Consider the following 21,827-nt stretch of genomic DNA (forward strand, 5'->3'; position numbering starts at 1 on the left):
CAGCCTTTCGAAACGTGTCAAACTGATCCGTCTTTCGCAAGTGCAAATACGTTTTTCACGTTTGAAATGACTATATGCCTTATTAAACCGTTGTAAAGTTTATCTTTTCTTTTCTAAAAAGGAAGGGTTTTGACGCAGTGAAATTCTAGTAAAATAATGCTTTACATTAAAACACCATTTTTCACTTGTCCTAATCTTTATTTATTTATCCCTTTCAAAAATATTCCTTTGTATTGCCGTATATTCAGCAGTAACTGTTTGTTCTCGCTAAATTATTGCTTCTTTAATTTTATTCAGCAGTGTAGATTGCTATTTCACTGAAATTTCTTTTCAACTGATCTCGCTTCTTCGTCTTTCAGGCAGGAGGCGAAAATACTGTGTGAATTTTTTATGGTAATTGACATTATTACCGGTTATATTGTATTTAAGATTTTATATACTTTTTAACTGAAGAAAACCATAAATATATTACTCGTATTTTTATACTGAGTATCTAAGTTTAATCTCAGAGTTCCACGATTGTTTTCATAATTCAGCATATTGCTGCTAATGCAGTTTTGCTTTCGGTTTAATCGTTGAATATAAACGTTTGAACATTGCTCAAAATAGGAAAATCAAAGGAAAGGTGTCTGGGTAGGAATCGATAAGCCATTCCAGGCACCACTTTTATGGCCTTGTGCCCCGCGCGTATTACGCCCAGAGGAATTTCCGTCTTTTCGAAATGATATAACCGTCTACCAAACTTTTGAGATTTTAGATAGCAACTTCTACTAAGTGTTTAATTTATTTTCGAATGCATAAGAAAGGTGAATTTGAAATTTCACTTAAAAGCAGAAAGTTCAAGTTTTTTTTCAGTCTTACGTTGCGACTGAGTTTTCTATTGAAAACAAAAATAGAGGTTTTTGAAACCTGAAAAAGAAGATGTCTTGAAGCTAAATTTATATTTAGTAAATACTTTTATTTAGATGTTTTTAAGTTGTATTGATATGAATTTGTAGTTTATTTACATTTCGTAGCGCTGCTTAAATTTTTATAGCTTGGAATAAATTCAAATTAAGTTTCTAAATTTTGTACGCTGGACACAAACAAAAAATTATTCCAACTTTTGACTAAATATTTTTAATAATTTTGTCATTTGTTAATTTTATTTGTATCCATGGTTTGTGTGAGTACATGTATGCATTGTTTCGATTAATATTAAAAGATTTCGATTAATACTAAAATTATAACTTACTTTCCTATATTTCCGAAAAATAAGGGTTAATTGTATATTTTACAAAGGAAATAATTAAAATACAGTAATGTCCACGTAGCCAAAACATCGTTCTAGGCCTAGACGCAGATGCATTAAATCTACAATAACTGTGAGTACTTTACATGAGGTATTTATGTAGCATACATGAATAAGGTTAAATTGATAAATTACGTGCAGAAAAGTATTATGAACATTGAATTATGTAATAATAAAGAGCGTAGTGTTGTTAATATACAGAGGGTGTTTACACATTTTTGAAACGATTCTGATTTTCTCCATGAATTTAAATATTAATTTTAAAATACAAACGTGACTGACATCAAATTGGAATAAGATTTAATTATCGTCTGCAGAATTAAAAATATGTTGTTGTTAGTACGTATGGCTTGATTGGAATAATCAATCAATACATATAAAACAGCTCAAGTAACACACAAGAACAATGATATAAAATAAAAATAAAGCATTTAGAGTAAGAATCGGAAAAAAAATGAGCATGGGAATAAAAGTAAAAAGCAAGGAAAGAAACTTAAGAGATGTAGTCTTTACAGGAAGTTTATGAAAGTTTATGAAAGTTCTGGCATTCCAGTATAGTTTGCTTATATCACTATTTCTGAGACTCTTCATCTAGTTCTGGGCATATAAGAAGATGCTCTGCATTCATAATGCCTAATTTACAAATTTGACGTATGCTAGATGGAAGCATGCCAATTTTATGAAGATGATGTGCCATGCAAACGTTGCCTGTTTGCTGTCTTAAGTTTACCACAGCCTCTTTATGGAGTTTTGAGAAAACGTTTTTTAAGTGTCTTGAATGTTAGCCCAGGATTTGCCTGTTGATTTTTCTGCCTGCTTGGATTTAACAGTATTCATTAATTTCTCAAAAATATGCTTAATCTATGGCATGATTTATAACAACAGCCTGAATGGCTGCTTTGCAGTCAACTAGAATAACCGCTTTAGAGAAACAATCGATCTTTATCTTGAGATTTTCCAGAGCTAGTGAGATTGCAAGGATCTCTGCATCAAAATTCGAAAGGAAGTGTCCCACAGGAGTACATTGGGAAACGAATTTACTGTTTACACACCAGCCCCAGTGTTGTCTTGTATTTTAGAGCCATCAGTGTTAACTCTAGTCCATTCACGTTCAGAGTATTGTTCATGTAACATACATAATGTGTTTGCTTTTAATATTACACGAGGAATGTTTTTCTTTTCTGAGTCATTAATATCTAGCTGACATTTGATATCAGTGTATTCAAGGAAATTAACCATAACCTTGTTACAATTCATTAGTTTGTATTCAATTATTTCTTTTAATAATTTCTAACAAGCCTGTCTGAAAGTCTGATGAAGAAAATCTGCCTTCTATACACTACCCAAACAAGGTTCTCATTGGTACGGCGTTTCTATTTATTCTCTTTATTTCTTCGCTTACTATTTTTCACACAATGTCCACGCCAATTAAAACGGAAATATCATAGTGTTTCCCGTTCTTCTCACTGAAACTAAGCAGATTTAAAACAGTTTCTCCTGTTACTGGTCACTTTAATTTTCTTGATAAATCTTCTCGAGTTGCAAAGATTTGGCTACTGCCGTCAAGAAGACACCTCACAATACAATTGTTATTTATACTCTCAAAGCTACACCATACACCGTTTGAAGCATAATATTAGATCCAGTTTGGGCAGAAGAATTTTGAAAAATTTTCGCCGATGTTTCGGTTTCCTTATTTTTTACACTGGAAACAGTTGATGCAGGATTTACACAAACACTTTTATGATGATTACCAGGACAATTTTTGGAGGAAAACTGTCTTACAATTGATCGCTAAATGTTTACATCCAAAACACAGAAAACATCTTCCTGTACGTTTCAAAATGTTGCGTTTCTCTTCGGAACTCACTTCAGTACATTTGTATATCGTATGTCTTTTTTATCACAAAATATACATTTGTATCTAATCATTGACAAAGCTGAATCAGTCAGAACTTTCCGTTTATAATTCGGATAAGCTTTCGTGCGTTGTTCATGTTAACAAATGCATGGTTTCTGATTCGTTTTCGCAGAGTTCATTAAACTTGCAGCTTCTCGACAGTTAACTTCCTTTTTGAAGAATTCTATAAATTCTTTTATATCAAATTCTGCTTCCATTTTTCGACTTCAATTAAGTTCCAAATTTAATTCCTCTGGAAATTTCTGAAAAATGATAGGACAGAGAATGTTTTTATAATTTCCAGAAGTAACGTTTAACAATTCTAAATTTCGAATGTTGACTTTGCATTCATCGTACAACTTAACATTTCCAATGTTCCCCATTGGTTCAAGAGATAAAAATTTATTCATAAGCGATGTGATGACAATATCCAGCACCTGACTAAGGCAGGGGCATGTGGTGCAGTTGCCCTGGGTCCCAACATCAGAGGAATACCTCCAAACCGAATAGAAAGTTTGTTTTAAGTTTGCTTCTTTAATGAACTTATTTTAAACAAAATATCAGTCAAATTTTGGCTCGTTAGATGTGCTATATCCTTTTAATGATAGACATAAAACTGTTGGAAAATCAATAAAATAAACAGAACGATATTTTTTCTAACCATTAGAGGGGGAGGGAACTTTATAGCTATTTTAGGTTCTAGTCAGTTTTCTTGTTATATATCTATAATGAGGAGACAAATTTAAGTACCTCCATAAAGTTCGTTTCTTCATTACTGAAACAGTGAAGCAGAGAGAGGACGCCAAAGAAATTTTTGCCCCAGCTCCCAATTAGGCTAAGTCCGGCTCGGACAATATCTTGTTTTCCGAAAGGTTCTTTCAGTATCTCATAGCAGAATCGTAATTCTGGTCACTTAAAGCGAAACCGGAAATGGCAGCTAAAGCATTACCGCTAAGTAAGGATTTTAGATACGCAAATTTTTCAGTTTTTCTCAGTCCACTATAATTGTGAATTGTATTGTCGAACTGGTTCCAAACGTCTAACCATTTACACGAATCTCCGTAATAAGTTCCGATTTGCAGACGAGGTAACTTCTCTGCTTTTGTTTCATCTGGAACATTCGCACAACATTTATTATTTAGTCTTAAAAAGTAAAAAAAGGTACTAAAATTGCAGTGGCTTTCTATTCGGTATTTTCTTACACTCTTTTTCAATCAAGTTGAATTAATAACAATAGTTAATAATTTAGTTATTAAGAAATTTTATCATATGTTTTTTCCAACCTTTAGGTACCAAGTGACATCGGCGAGATGATGATCAGTTTGTGCTATAATCAAAATCTCGAGCGCCTAATTGTGACTGTCTGTGAAGCTAGAGGACTTCGTTTACCAGAGAGATGTAAAACCCTTGGCAAGTATCTGAGTTTTTAATGCATCGCAGTACCGCTTTAATACATGTTTTAATACCTTGACCTCTTTTAAACTGTTTTTTGTTATTGTCCTTTAAAATTATATATAGGTACATTTTTTTACTTTATTTTCCGGAGGTAAATTTTGCCCTATGTTTGATTTGTATCACCTTTAATTGTTTCTATGTCATAGCTGTCTTCATAAACGGAAAAGGAATTTTTTGGTTCTTTTTTTAAATTTGGGCTAGGAATGAAGTGAATAACAAGGAGACTTTAATTTATCTAACATTGTCCGAATAGAAGTTCTGAGATTCAGCAGCTCAAAATCTACCCTAAAACTTCGTGCATTGCATTTATACAATGTACCCCTAAAAAGGCTTAGGCGACCTTTAGTTTCGCAAATGTTTTAGAGCAGTGTTTCCCAAACGTTTTACATATGTGTACCCCTTCTATAATTTTCGTAACGCTAAGTACCCTTCGTCAAGAAAATGGGTGTATTTTGATAACAATCAAAATTAATTTATTTTTTCCTTTTTTGTGACACAAAATAATAAGAAAAGATAAATAAAATTATTCATAATAAAATATAAATAAAAGTTATATTATAAAAGTTATATTGTAAATTTGTATTAATGAGAAGGATGAAATTGTTTGTGCTGAGATGACAGATCGTCATAATTTGTTTCCCTGGTTGTTAATTTTAATCTGAGATGCGGTTGCACGTCCAATAGTCTGTTCCTTTTTTTCGACTTAACGTCTATAATGCTCAAAAGCTCAAAAAGTAACTTCACATAACTATGAAGTTGGAAAAGGCAAAATGTATTTCAGAACTTTTTCTGTTAAGACCGGATACACATATTGCATTTGTAACCAGAATGATGTTAAAGTACACCCTTTATGTTTATTTTTCAAGAATCCGTCTGAAGCCAATTCCAACAATAGCTCTTCTTCCGCATACGACAATCTTCTAGAATGGATGTTGTGTTAATGTTAAACGGATATCTTATCCATTCAATATTTTTGTTTAAATCCGGGAAATAGATTTTCAAGCCCACTTGCAAACTCTCCAAATGCTGTGCTATGCATTTCAGAGTATCAGCATCAATTTTAGTAGTCGAACTTGTTATAAACTCATGAAGAGAGAGAAGTGACTCTACTTTTCCATTACCAACTCTCTTTTGCCATAAATTAGTTTTGCGATGGCAGCGTTCCCTTTATCTTGAAGCGTGAAATTTCTTTGCCTTGTAACGATAAGTTGAGGCAATTTAAAACAGAGAATATATCTGCTAAGTATGCTAACTTACAAAGCCATTTTCAGTCTTGTAAACAATTTCTCAATCACATCTATCATTAAGAAAACATTGAAGGACATAAATTCGATTTCGAATTTTTCCTCGAACATTGGTACCAACGAACATTGGTATTAAAAAGAAGCTGGGTATGACAACTTCCCATTTATTCACATATTTGCGAAAAAGGTCTCGCATTCAAAGTACAGTTTTTAACGTAGTTAATGACTTTCATGCTTTTATCCAGAACTTTCTGTAGATCACCGGGCATCTGATGTGTTGCCAAAGCCTCTCTATGTGTGCAACAATGTGTGGACATTACATTTTGGGCAACATTGTGAATTCTTGCAACAAATCCTTCATTAATTCCGACCATACGTTTTGCTCAATCTGTGCTTATTCCAACTCACATATTCCAATCAATTTTGTTTTCTTGCATTAATTTATTCATAACATTAAAGATATCATCTCCTGTTGTGTGACATAAAAAAGGCTGGCAAAATAAAAAGTCTTCATAAATTTCTTGATTTTTTTGTATCTAACAAACGCCATAAGATTTGCATAATTCGCAATATCAATGGACTCATCGACTTGCAATGCATAATAACGATTTTGAGAAATATCAGATAATAACATCTGCTTCACATTATTTAGACATATCAAAGATTCGTCGATGAATTGTATTATTTGAGAGAGAAACGCGGTCAAAAGTTTGTTTCGCTCTATCTCCTATCAGTACTTCTGCCATTATCTTGGCTGCAGGCTTGATTAAAATTTCGCCAATGGTTTCCGCTGCACTGCATTTCGCAGTTAAAGCGACACGCGATACGAAGTTTCTTATTGTCACCTCCTGTCAAACCACGCATTACTTTTCGAGACTGATTTAAATCCTTAAGTTTATTTTCAAAAACTCTTTGGGTTTATCTCTTTACTGATTATGATTTGTCTTAAAATGGCGCTTTAAGTTGGATGGTTTCATACTTTCGTTTATTAGATTTCCAAAACAAATGGCGCAAAGTGGAATAGGCTCATTTTCATCTCCAGTCGATGAGAATACAAAGTTAAGATATTCTTAAGATATTCTTTGTCGTACTTACGAGTTTTCCCTACTTTTATCTTAACAGGTTCTTTCAGAATTTAAGTTGATTCGTCGTTAATTTCAATATTTTCTGTTAGTTGATTGCTACTATAATCATTACTTTCTTTCGGTGTAGTAGTTCCAGACTTCAAACAGCGATCCATAACCTAAGTAAGAGATAAAAATTATATTTTATAAAAATAATCAAAATCAGTGGAATTTACTAAAGCGCATAACAAACATTTACTATAAAAAAAACACGCAAAAGCTAAAAATACACAGGCGCCTGGAGAAGCCACTAACTACTATTAATGAAGTAAGTTTGTCTTTGTAACGAAGTGTGGTAATTCTCGCAGTGTTACACCGGACCAACGTAGAATTAGGCGCAGCTAAACGCGATGCAGTACATATCCCCACCAAACTCCGCTGCAACGCGCACCCCCAACAAATCATTCCCTTACCCTTGGGGGTACGCGTACCACACTTTGGGAAACACTGTTATAGAGGATGCACATATTCATGTTTTGCAATTTTAAATTTAAAAAAAATCGATTTAATAAAAATTACAAAATTTAGGTTTTTGTAGGGCTTCCCGTATTTCTAGAGCTATATTCAGTAGATGAATATACTCATTATAAGAAATAAAGCACAAAACGTTTCATTCTCATACGATAGAAAAAGTTGGCTAAGATATTTAAGCTCAAAATATGGGAAGTAAGCTATCTTTTTCAATTTACGTTGAGCGGTGAGTTAAAAATTAAATTCTAATAATTCGAGCCGGATTTTTCTTTTCATATCGTTTAAGGAGAGCCTTTTGTGATTGTACAGTGTGTAAAATTCTTTACTTTATAATTTTGTGACATATGGTAACGTAGAATGAAATTTTATCCAAGTAATTTGTAAGTATTTAAGTTCTATAAATGATTGAATAATTCAATAAATGATAATATATAATTTAAAATTCATAGTGTACTTTTATTACTTTTAATCATAACTTAATAAGCGCATGGAAAATTTCATTAAACTAGAACAATTTTTTTAATTTTTAATTTATGTAAATTACGTTATGGGATAGCTATGTAACGATACCAAAACCTGCCTCTGTTTCTTAGAGCTAGAATTCTATGACATGCTAAAATAAGATTTCTTTATTGAAAAAAAAAAGTAATATTGATAAATACTTTTCAAAACTGTATGTATACAAATATTAGTTATTTAATATATTACTATCAGAAACTTTGTTTGAAACTGATATTTCATTTTTATATCCGTACATAAATATTTCAATCTTCAATTTGTATACAATCCCTGAACATGATCTCAAGCATTAAAAATAAATATCTCAATCAGTTTTTTCCCCTGTTATGGGTGTGTGTGTGTGTGTGATTATGGCAAAGCCTCGAGGGCTATCTGCCTAAGGGGAGGGATGCCTTCGTAGAGGACTTTCTAAAGGAAACTGGCTCGTATACACGTTACACATAGGGCAAACCACAAAGACGCCCATGCAGCCGGCCCGTTCGCGGGATTCGAACCTCAGACCGAACTACCAGGGTTCAGCGACTTTACCGCTCAGCCGCTGGTGGGCCCCCTGTTATGGGAATCAAAGCATTTTGTGCTTTCTGTTTTAGAATGAATGTAAGCTTTTATAGAACATAAATATATTGCAGGGTGTATAAAATAATAGATTTCATAACTTTTACAAAACTGGTGTTTTAAATTTAAAAATGCCCCACAGGAATATTTTCTTCGTTTAAAACATTTTTGCAGTCGGAAGTATAGTGGTACCTCAGCATATGAGTTTAATTCGTTCCGTGACCGAACTCGCAAGCCGATCTATTCTTATCCAGAAAACAATTTCTGCCATTAAAATACATGTAAATACCATTCACCTTTTTCAGCCACCCAAATAACCACCTAGATTTTTTTAATATAATTTAAAATAAGAAAATACTCTGTGTTACATAGAAGCTGTATTTATATGGAGTTTGGCCTCTAGATAAACAGAAGTATTTCTTTTATAATTTGATGAACATTAACCACTCTGGGTATTTCTGAATGCTATTTCTGAATAAAAAATGAAACTGATAGCATTCGCGTTTGCACACAGTCCGAAGGTTAACTCGCCATTTGCACACGGACCAACGATTAGCCTGTCTTTCATTCATTTGTGACGTGGTATCTTTTTCTGATGTTCCGTTATAAGCCCTTCTTGCATCTTTCTAGACGACACAGGGAGAGCTCTGTGTAGCGTAGTGAATTTGAGTGACTGAAAACCGCTGCGGATAGAGACGGAAATATGAAAATAGCATGAAATAAGAAAATATCATATGTTACATCCAGTCACCATTGACTATTCGAACATGTAAACATGTTTCGTTGAAGATGTTTCTGAAGAATTTTAGGATGTTCCTTTATATGCCTGATACGAAGTATTTATAATTTTCTTAGGATAAATTTTGATATTATTCGTGTTTCTATAGCTAACAGAAGATGAATAGGAGATGGTGAACAGTATAGTGTGCTGTCGGATAAACTGAAGCAAAACAATCAATCAAAGATGTCGCTGTTTTTTCGGCGTTGATCATACGGTAATATTTCGAATAAAGAAACAAATTCAAAGAAGTCAAAGGGTGGTCCGAAAACCTGTGTCAAGTAGATCAAGGGTTGCCACCTTACATGAAGATCGGTACATTGCTACAGCAGTCAAGCGTATTCGAAAAGAGATCTCGACAACTGTTACGTCCATGGTTTTATAGTTAACTTGCAAGACAATATCTGCCAGGACTACGCTCGGAGGATTCACATGAAGGGACAGTATGCCCGTGTTCCACTAACCGCTCGATCTAGAGAGGTAAGATTAAAGTAATGTTGTCAATATCTCAATTAACTATTTCAAATTGGTGCAACGTTCTGTTCACGGACAGGACCAGATTTGCCCTAAAATCAAATGATAAAAGGAATCAGGCGCTAAACATCATCGAATATCATGCCTTTAGAAGTGGCATCATCATGGTGTCGGCTGGAATGCCAGTCCTGTGACGGCTGGGCGTTATCGGGATAAAATTCTACGCCCGATTGTGAGATTCTACGCTAAAGCAATTGGTCCTGATAATACCCTCTCCATACAGGCATTATCGTTAATGATGATGAGAAATGAGGGCATTTCTCCTATTGAGTGGCTGCTCTATTCCAGTCTTAATACCATTGAAAATCTTTGGGATGTCATCGGGCGTGCTGTCTCGAGCGTTTTTATTTTCCAGCTAGTCTCAAACACTTGGAAACTTCTCTAATGGAAGAATGGCCACTGCTAGTATATGGTTTATCACCTCATTAAAAGCATGGACAATTCCTGTAAAGTTTGTGTTAAGGTTCGAGGTGGTCACATACCTCATAAATGTAAATTTCGTTTGCTTGATTTTAGCTTGACGTAGGTTTCGTTTGTTTGATCAATATGATAATAATTCAGTTCTGAAGTTATCATATAATTTACGAAAATTAAATATTTTTTCACCTTTGTTATTTTTTTGTATAGTAGTATGAAAGTGAGGTTTCCGCGCCAGAATCTGACACTCGCAGGCGGTGCGCGGTGCAAGCTTGCAGGCGAATTGTTGGATGAGCCTGCTTGTGGAGGCGCAGCTAAGCGATAAAGAGGAGTGTGTTATGCTTCTTAATTTAGTTGATAGGATGATGTCACCGAGGGTTGTTAGATGTGTTATTTTTATGTGATAATATGTGGTTTATTATGTCTAATAAATATTTTAACGGGGGAATGAAAGTATTTACGTGATTCTGAATTACATTTCGAGAAAACTATAAATAACACATTGCCGTGAGCACGCCAATACGAATGACCGTATCGAATAACCATATTTCCTGTTTTTTTAATGAAGAAAAAAAGTCAAGATCCCGGACTAGTCGCAAGTTATGGAGGTTTGGATGCCTTGTATGGTGCTGCTCAAGTCAAATTATCGAAAAGATAGATCAAGAAATGGTTGCAGGGAATAGATGCTTTTTAGCTCATTTGTTATATTTCACGAGCGTAATTACTCAAATACCAGTCTGTATGTATAACATTATATATGTTATGTATATGATTTAATGTTTATGGTTAATTAATTAAGACATGATTCATAGAAGTGACGAAATACAATTGAACCTGACAAATTTAGCATACCTGAGAATAAGCTGATGTTATAGTCACATGGAAAAAATTCTTCTTAAAATCTACAATAAAAAAAGGTCATCTTTAAATTTAGAATTGTTTATTTACGTAATAGATTACCTAAATCTATAAATCAATATGTTCATCTTCCCTTCAGATTCGTTTGTGAGGATCATATTCATGCGTGAGAACAAAGTGGTGAAAACAAAGAAAACTATGGTTTGCAAGAACAGCTGCGACCCTAAATACAACGAGTCCTTCCACTTCAAAATGTCGCAAAACTCAGTGAATCTTTGCAGCATAACACTACAGATAATGCAAGCAGGAGTGAAAGAAAAAGGTATGTATTCTATGCTAGTTAATACGTTTCCGTGAATTTAGGAGTATTCGTTAATCACGAGTAATGACTTCTCAAGATGACTTGTTTATCAATATTTTTTTTAGTAAATGAGCTAGACTAGTGGTTCTTAAACTTTTGACTAACGCGTACCATCTAATCAAAAATTGAAAACCTTTAGTACCACCACTACAAAGTACTACTACCACCACCACTCTTGAACAAAGTTGAGATCGCATAAATTTACGAGTGTTAGAGAAAAAACTCAATCAGGATGTTGGGGTTTTAATTTTTTAATTTAAATAGTTAAAAATATCATGCTTCTTTGCGTACCACCTATTTTTCTCTTGCGTACCACCGGTTGAGGACCCCTGAGCTAGACTAAGGGTTTTAGCTAATCAGTAAGAATTGTGATGTTTCTGACAGTTTTCAGACACAAGAAATTTTCATAAAAGTTCAAGAATATTGTGAAAGCAGAAAGCGAAATTGTGAAACTAACTGTATACTTAGTATATGTTATAATGTCCATGCTTTTTTGTCTCATTGTAGTTTTAAAGGTTAGTGACAGTATTAATATATTTATATCAAACATAAACATTCAACATTCAGTATCTATTGGAACTATGAGTCACAAAAAAATTATGGCTGTTCAGCAGGACGTCCCACCTTTTTTGTCACGTTATTTTATTCGGTCTAGTGACTGAACACTAACGAAACAGTTTAAATTAGAGATTTATAATAGAATTATTCATCATCACATAAAATTCTGAAAGTGTCAGTCCTTCTCTTGAACAGACCTTTTTGCTTGCTTAACCGCCTTTCTTGATACATGCCTCATGTTGCCTCGGTACATGTCTTAGCCGATATTGTTAATTCCAGTCGTGTTTCATTACGGGGATACTAAATGGTTAATACTTTAATTTACAATATTCTGTAGTTTCTCTCTTCTCTTTATGTAGCAGCAATCTATTTGGTAAGCAGGCTGTTCGTCACAATAAATATCCACTTCACTATCTACGATGCCCACTGATAATGTCGCAGAGACCTGACGAGTTAATGTAGCCACAATGAATCCATGTGCAGAAACCTGCTATATTTTACTCACTGTTTGTGCGCACTTTAGTCTTACGTATCATAACAACAGCAACAATAACAGTGTCATAACAAGAGCGACAAAGTTATAACTAACTAAAAAATCTGATGTGTACATCACACGACTTCCTTGTACGGAATATTAAATTATAAGCCCTTTTTTTCCTGCATTTTATTTAAACTTATTTCCTCGAATTTCATTAGAGATACAATTCTCATTCAATTAATTCAGTTCTCACTTCGCAACATGGCTAAAATACATAAAGCCTCAAAATATTTTTATTAAAAATTGAAAAATACAGAAAAATATAAAACATAAATGCAGTTAAAACAATTTAAAGAAAAACTTTTACAATTAAAAATAGAGTTTCTACGCAAAAACAAATAATTCGCCCAGCGTTGCAAAAAGCCAGATTCTTCGGTGCACGAAACTGAAATTTGGCTTTTGGTCTCACTCGGCATAAAGACACTGAATGCGTAGAAACACATTATTTCATTACAATCACATAATTTAACACATTATTAACACATTATCTTATTACAATCACATAATTTGTTATGGACGCTGAGTCAATATATGGAATAATTTAATAACTTAAATGTTAATTCCAGAATGAATTAAGCATGATTTCATTCGCAATAATAAAAGAAGACGTTATATTTGTTGTTGTGAAGCTTAGTTTCTCTAGATTGGCCACAATTCCACTATTCTGCTAAGTTTCAAATGTAAACAAATATGGCTACTATGATAAACAAAAATTAGCCTTAGCCGCACTTAAACAAATTTTAAATTGTTCATAATTCTATAATTATTACATGCAGGTTAACTAAAGGCATAAAAACCTTAACTGGAAGTAAGAACAACATAATTCAATCACTTTTAAGGCAATAATTTAGCAACATATAACAATAAAAAAAACTGAGCTCACCGAGCCGAGTAACAGAGTTAGTATACATATATATATATTTATATACTTTTGGTGCCACCGATTGCAACCAAAAAGGGAGTGCACAACTATATGTTATAACAGTCCCGTATACAAAATTTTAACGTTCTGAGTCTACTCGTTTTTGAGTTATGCGAGATACATACATTCGTTACATACATACGTACGTACAGACGCCACGAAAAAAACTCTTGTGAATCTATTTTAAATCAGTTTTATAATTCGTTTGGGGGGAAAAGAGCCCTTTATTCTGTGCTTACGTACAGATATCAAGTAAGAACATCGTTAAATTGTATTCGATAGCGGTCAAAATGGATATTTTCGTTGAAATATGGTACCTGGAACTTTTCGTGATTACAATACAATACTTCCTTTACTTCGTACAAGGAAGCAAAAATGAGAAATCTCACTGAAACCGTCCATTTGTGAAATCTGTAGTTTATTCAAGAAAGCACTGCAATAAAAATATTGTGAAAAAAAATTTATTGGATGATAAGTATTAGATGGAAAAGTCATCATTGCATAATCTAATTGTTGAGAAGACAAAGCAGAAACATGAGTTATATGTAGCAGAAATATGCTTTTTAAACTACAGAATGGTTTTTCATGTAATAGATGGGAAAGATCCATGTCAGTCTGAGCTTATTAATTGGAAACACCGATCTTAAAATTAACGTCTCAAGTGGTCTTAATTTTATTAATTATCAATTACGTTTGCTTCATTTCCTACAATTACTTCAATATTTTGTATATTTATATTTTATATTCATCACTGATTGTTACTAATTTTCATTTAGACGTAGTTTTTCTATTTCTTCAACGATTGAAAAATCTTGCCTCATTCTAAAATTTTGGATACTGTAAGGGGAGAAAGACTTTTCGGCTGCGGAAATATATATGATTAAGACTGGAATGCTTTTTCATGTTAATAACTGAAATATAATGTGTATGTTACGAATTTCGAATGATTTGAAAATAATTGATAAAACAATTTTCTGTAAGGATAGACTCAATATAATAGATAGCAATCAAGATATTTCATAAACGCGTTTTTAGATCTAACGTATGTTAGATCTCGCATTTAATCTGTCTGATTCATTTGTTATATCACGATTAATTCCTTCGCGGCTGCACTAAAATTGAACCTGAGAACTTATTAATTTAGTTGGAAGTATCCCTGCCTTTTACTTTTAAATTTATGGTGCCTAACAGCTTATTAAGTTTTTGATATTAATTGAATCTTCAGTTAGATTTGCTTGATGAATTCGAATATCTGTTAGTGGGAACTGGTGATTGATCCAGCACACTGGTTCTCAACCAGAGGGAACAGTTTCAGGGGAAAATGCGCTCAGCTTTTCATTTATCTGTTAAGCATTTAATTTTATTTCATGAATATGAACTACTTTTATTCTCAAGTTTTGGTATTTATTAACATTTTCTAGACTTTTCTTGTTTTAGTTTATGAAATCTATTTAGAAAATAATGTAAATTTAAATAAATGCATATGCATTTTTCGAGTTTTGTTATGAGGGGAATGTTCGTTTAGCAATGGTGTAAAGGATACATGGTGGAAAAGAAGGTTGAAAACCACAGATCTAGCATGTGGTAATTCTTCTTGTCTAGTATTTTGAGGTATTTGTATTATGAAATTTAATTAATATGATTTAAGACTTGGCATAGAGTATACCTTCTTTTCCACCATGTATCCTTTTCACCATTGCTCTTACTCTTTTCTTAAACAGGGAATATTAATATTTTATATGCTTACCGTTTTCAAAGAATGGCATAGTAGACATTTTCACAAGGTATAGAGACAGCTATTCCAGATTTTGAGTTGAAACGAATTTTCACTATCGAGAAAGTATTTATTATAGATTTTAATACCAAAGCATTGGAAAATATAACATCTTATTTTACTTTGCTATAAAAGATTAATTTAATGGTTTGAGTTTAATCGTCCGATACGGCTGTTCTAAATTTTGGGTTTTTAATTTCGTCCAGTACCAAAAGAATTAGATATCTTACAAGTTTAAATTATTTATATCAAAATTTTTCTACGTAAGAGTATACAAATTATAAAACATAAACAGAAAGTATATTAGTACTAAATGCATTTGCAGTGTAGTAGCCGAAACCACTACACAAACCCCGGGTTGCAATCGAGAGTTGAAATGAACTTCAAACTCAACATTAATAATTGCATATCTTGACAGTAAGGACTTCTATATATTTAGTCCCCTAATTTCAGAATTTTGTTTAACAGCAAAAATACTCTATCGCATTATACACGAGGAGAAGTAGTTCTAACGGACCAACATGCCCATAGCTCTAGCAGGAAAGAAGTCCCCTCTCTTATGCTTATGCTTTACTTTCACTACAGGCATCAACTTCTTAGAGTTTAAACCTGATCATTCTAACTTGCCATACGGCCATTCACGGTTGTAGAAAAATTTAGGGCGCTATCACGCCACTCACCCGAAGGCGAAAATAAGAGTCTGAGAGATCAGGCAATCAGAGCTTTAAGGTAGCAAAGTCAAGGTGGCGTACACTAACATAGTAGCAAAAATTTCAATTTTTAAGTCATGAAAATCACCTGAGTCCTGACTGAAGAGCATAAAACTGTTTAGTGAGAGATTCGAGAGAATATCTAATTCTTGAGAAATCAGGGTATGAGTATCACGTGACCGGTACTAGCCAATACGTTTGGATCCACAGTGGTAATTCAATTATTTACACTCTGTACAAATAACACTAAAAGTCTTTGCCTGTACAGGCACTAAGTCCATATTCTTAGTAGTAAACACAAACACAAATTCACAAACACGAAGAAAATCTTGGTTAAATACTTGGATAAATACTAGGATTAAATGCTTGATTAAATACTTGAATAAAATGAGATAAGTTGGATACAACTATATACATATTTACAGCTACCACTTTACATTGTGGTGAATTGACCTAGGTCGTTTCACTACGCTTCCCACAGTGGGATCATAGTTCGTAAGTTCTCTCAAAGTATTGACTGGCGAATTCTCCATTTTCCTCAAAAAAGTTGTGAGCATCCATTAGGATCTGTTCCGGTATTGGGTTAATTTTTAAATCTTTATAAATGATCGTATTTCTATTCCCCTCTCTTCTCAGGAAACCATCTTTTATATCTTACTTTGTCTTTTACACGTGCTGAATACCCGGTGGGGAAAAATTCCTCCACTCGTACAACAAAGGTGTCCATCTCCTGACCCTGATGAAAAGACTTCTTTTATCTATTTGTCCATCGGAGTTACCTTTGAGGCTGCAACCGGAATCATTAATAAAGGCGCCTCATTGCACCAGGATTTCGCCACCGAAAATGGTAGTTTTGTAATCTGAAATCATTCATCTTAGACCAAGACCCTCTATGCGACCTTATCACACATTATGCAGGGTGATTCGCTACCAGACCGACAAACTTGCAGGATGTGTAGGGGGTACAGAGATGACACGGAATCACATAGGAATGCAAGATCGCAAATACCGTAGTTGCGAGCTATAGTGGAAAGAACCAGAGAGAAAGAACAGAAACAGCAACACATTAATGGGATAAAACACATTTTATTGAAAAGTTGTACTACAACAGGTGTCGAAATTACGATCAGAAGTCGTTAGGAAGGACTTACAGCGGCGCTGCATGAAATTCCTTACATTCTGGAAGTCTTGCGCTGAACGGAAGGTTGTGTGAACAGCGATCCTGCTGAAAGTTGTCATTTGCGATCCGTTTCCCGAGGTAGTAGGATGAACGCGTCTTCAAACAATGAACTGGTCGACATGCTGATTGTGTATGGAGCTGCGAATTGTAACGGGCACGCCGCTCGGCGCATGTACTAAGAACGTGACCATAGCAGGTGTGCTCCACATCACACGACCTTCGGAGTTGTGAACAGAAGCTTACGTGAGACTGGTTGTTTAATGAAAGCTGCAATGAGTCGACAGCAAACGACCAAGACACCTGCCAATGAGGAGGCACGTCTGGCAGAAGACAATCCAGGTACGAGTACTCGAGAGGTAGCCCAACAAGTGAGTTTACCTTAATCCATTGTCTGGAGGTTACTCGCAGCAAACCAAATGAGCGCATACCACAGTCATCGCGTCCAGTTATTAGAGTCTGAGGATTACCCACTCCAAAGGACGTTTTTACATGGTTTCTGCAACACAGTGCTACAGACAGCGCATTTGCTCCGTCCGTATTGTTCGCGGATGAAGCATACTTTACACGTTAAGGTGCCTTCAATCAGCATAACGCTTATGTGTGAGCGAAACCTTATCGTACGCAATCACGTAAAGCTCAAGAGTCTTGGTCACTATTTGGGCCTGGATTCTTGGAAACTGCCTCATTGGACCGTACCTTCTGCCCCGTCCTTTGGACGGTAGGGCATACCTGGTCTTCTTGTAGCAAGTCCTGCCCGCAGCACATGTTCCTCTGTCGTTGCGCCGCTCCATGTGGTACCAGCATGACAAGACTCCTCCACATTACACGAATGACGTCTGCCGACAGCTCGACATAATCATTGGACAGCGGTGGGTAGGTCATGTTGGCCCGGTTTATTGGCCTGCCACATCACCGTAGCTATCATGTATGGACTTCTTCTCCTGGGGCCACATGAAGAGTTCATCTGAAGGAACGGATGTAAGAGACACCCGTTCCTTCAGTTGAGACCTCGTCACTCGAATATCTATAGCTGCCGGGAAGATACGTGACATGTCAAGAATCTTTCAGAACGTAAAGAATTCCATGCAGCGCCGTTGTCAGGCCTGCCAGACGACTTCTGTTCGTAATTTCAAACATCTGTTGTAGTAGTTTCAAACACTTGTATTATTTTTCAATCGAATGTTTTCGGTCCCATTAATATCTTGCTGTTTCTGTTTCTTTCCCTCTGCTTCTTTGCACCATAGCTCACAACTACGGCATTTGCATTCCTTTGTGATTCCGAGTCGTGTATGTACCCCCCACACAAGTTTGTCGGTCTAGTAGCGAATCACCCTATCTATATGATATCATATCTTCGAACTGTTTCAACTATATTACGATAAATCTGAACTGTCTCTTCAGTCATATTAAGATTTTATAGAATGAGAGCTATTGAGATTGCACGAAATAAAAATAAACAAATAAACTGGCAATAAAATGATGGATTGCTTTATTGAGTGAATATAAATGTGTGGGTACTCATTAGCAGTATGTGAGAATTATTCTATTTTATTAATATTTTTATTACTAATAAGATTCTTTATTCAACAACGTCTGTTTCATAATGCTAGTTGTGAGTGTCTCGTATATTGTTGTTGCTAATCCGGCTAGTTACTTTTATTGGACTTTTCTAGATGCTCCAATCGTACTAAAAGCATTAAAAAGTTAGTTTGTTTATTTATTATGGCAAAGCACATGAGGGCTTTCTGCCTGAAAAAATGGATGCCTTCATGGAAGACTCTTCTATGAAAACTGGCTCCTAACCACGTGACACATGAGAAAAACCATGGAAAGGCATATGCTACGAGCCCGTTCGTCTGGAATAAAGCCCAGGTCAAACTACCATTATTCTTCGAATTTACCGTTCGGCCGCTGGTGCGCCGCATTAAAACTAAGATTAATATTATCTTTATCTATTAATATTATCTTTATCTGGAAGTGTGAGAGGCAATGCTTATACACCAAGAAGGGAAATAAAAAAGAAGCTTGTAAAAATGTATAAAAAACTACTTTTATATCCGAAAGAAATAGTTCTAAATATAAAAAGAATATGACATAGTGTTTGTACTTTTATGAAATTTAGTTTCGCCATGTTTTAGAAATATCTTCCCATTCGGTTAAATTTACAATATAAATTCAGTATATTCCACCGTGAAAAATTTAATAAAAAATCTTTTCTATCTTGTGTTTTAGGAAATATCATCCGACACTTTTCTAAGAACGAAAGTAACAATGTCTACAAAACAACGAATTGCCCCAAAATATATCTCAACAAAGAGTTTAAGAAAATTTTTTCCTTCGAAGGTTTGTGTTGTTAAATGCAGAGCTGCAGTTCTTGTCCTTCGTTAAACGACGGACGTGACATCTCTACCAAATATTATAGCTGGTTTACGATCACACTAGAAGCTAGATAAAGCTCCTTTCTTACCTTGAAGATTCTGTGCAACTACAGGTTCACAGAATAATCATGGAGAAGAGAGAAAAAATAGTTCTCTTGGGTGGTTGCTGAAAGCTTCAAAATTTACTCGTTAGAGGAATGAAAGATCGTAAATGCAGCTCCCTGAAAATAAGATTTCGCTAAGACTTTCTGTAAACATAAATTTAAAAAAAGTTGCTTGAATTAAAGAAGATTGAAATTGGTATATTTAATTCCTCAAAGGAATAAAAAAAATATTTAAATTTAGGCGAAATTTAGCTTCAAACAGAAATTGATTTCAGAAAGAAAAATATATATTTTACCCTAGCTAATATTTTTAACAAAACTAACATCAATTTAAGGTTAAATTTTGCCTAAATATAAATTTCATCTCGAAATTGTTATTTTTCTTAAGAATGAAAATTACTTTAAAGGACTGCATATTGATGAAATGCAGTTATATACTATGTATATGTGCATTATGCTCTATTAAATGTAGAAATTTTACAAAAAATTCCCAACCGAAGGAAGATGAAATTGGAAAAACTCTCCATTATTCATTCGTTTCCGTTGACGTTTAAAAAACATGGAGAAAATGTACCGAAAAAATCCTTAGAATATCATGCTTTGAAAATTTCGATTAATCATGCTGAAAAACTGTAATATCTGCATTTGTAATAGTTGCTCGATTGAAAATAAATTGCCCTATAAATTGCAAAGAGTTTTCTGTTGAGCTTTTAGTTAAACTTGTATTCACTCTAGTAACAAAGGATTTGAGAGCCGCAAATTCTATGTAAATCTATGAATATGCATTTTATGAATTTAAATTTAATCTAAGCTGATTATTTGTTTCTCGGAATGTATTTGAAATTTATTGCTTTTTATAAAACATATGTTACGGTGAAACACCGGAATCTGTAGAATGTCGACCTTCACCCGTGAACGTCAACATTCACATAATCGCTTACGTATGTCTGGAATATTTTCCAAATACTTTTATTTCTGACTTACACTGGTGAATGTCGACATTCAACTTGTACTAATGGTGAATGTTGAACATATAAGAATATTATATTTTCTTCTCCGTAATTCAGTCGCGAAAAAACACACTTGAGACTTAGAATAAGAACTTAAAACACATAGTGCATTCATAATGAGAAAGAAAAATAATTAACTTACTTAATTATACAGTTAAATAATATACAGTTATAAAGTTAAAAACTTACTTAATTATACAGTACGTTCTAAATGAGAAAATAAAATAGTAGTAATAAAAAACTTACTAAATTATGTAATTCAAATCTTATTTATTGCAACAACTTAAACTATTATGACACTTTATGACTCTCTTTTCGACCTACACCAGAACATATCTGTGATTGTCGACATACACGACATGGGGGTCCGAATGTACAAGAATGTAATGCAATATTCGATCTTTCACCGACGTATTTGGTGAATGTTGACATTCTCCGGTGAAAGTCGGCATTCTCCAATTTCGGTCTTTCACGGTAACATATGTTTATACTTCACTTTTCGACATTAGTGCATTTATTACTCCGTTATTCTAGAGTGCCTGAATTTATTACAGCACATAACTCTCTATTATGATTATTTAGAGGCGATAGGAATCCTAAATTTCCTGAAGAATCCTAGACAAATCCTAATGTTTCTCATATCTTTCAAATCTTGGACTCAAGAATCCTTTAAATAAGAAGAAAAAGAAAAGACAAAGAGCTTTTACTTAATGTCAAAATGTTTAATTAAAGAAATTTTAGAAATCTGCGTTTTACCAACTTTGCAGTAGGGTTTTCAGAGATGCATTTGTATTTACTAAAAAAGATATAAATGAAATTTAGAAGATCTAGTGCGTAATTATAACACTTAAATCTTATGGTTCATTTTCCGAACACAAGCTGAGAAGAGTGTTTGAATGTAGCTCAAAATTCAATTATCATTTCAAAGTTGAGCAACCGTTGCTGAGTAATTCACTTCGTACACAGCTAGAGCGAAGTGTGAGAGGCAATGCTTATACACCGTGGCATGACTCGCTAGAAACATCTAAAAGATACTATTAGTTGACTTTCTTTCTTTCCACCGACAGCGAGGCAGCCGGTCCACTGGGTAGTTAGCATATCGGCCAGGTAGCCCCGCTGACGGAAATAATATATAGGAGATAAATA

At 34.1% G+C, this 21,827-nt stretch overlaps 1 protein-coding gene across 1 annotated transcript in view; it reads left to right on the plus strand.

Annotated features, from left to right (window-relative positions):
• LOC118192370 (synaptotagmin-15-like) overlaps window positions 1–21,827 on the plus strand; it is a 150,558-nt gene that overhangs the window by 119,074 nt on the left and 9,657 nt on the right. Inside the window, exons 7-8 of the mRNA XM_035363317.2 lie at window positions 4,481–4,601; window positions 11,286–11,468. Coding sequence (XP_035219208.1) covers window positions 4,481–4,601; window positions 11,286–11,468 — 304 coding nt within the window. The remainder of the gene's footprint in view (window positions 1–4,480; window positions 4,602–11,285; window positions 11,469–21,827) is intronic.

The sequence above is a fragment of the Stegodyphus dumicola genome, chromosome 5, assembly GCF_044657685.1.
Source record: "Stegodyphus dumicola isolate Sdum_Otavi_A_Nest chromosome 5, ASM4465768v1".
In the NCBI taxonomy this organism is placed as follows: Eukaryota; Metazoa; Arthropoda; class Arachnida; order Araneae; family Eresidae; genus Stegodyphus; species Stegodyphus dumicola.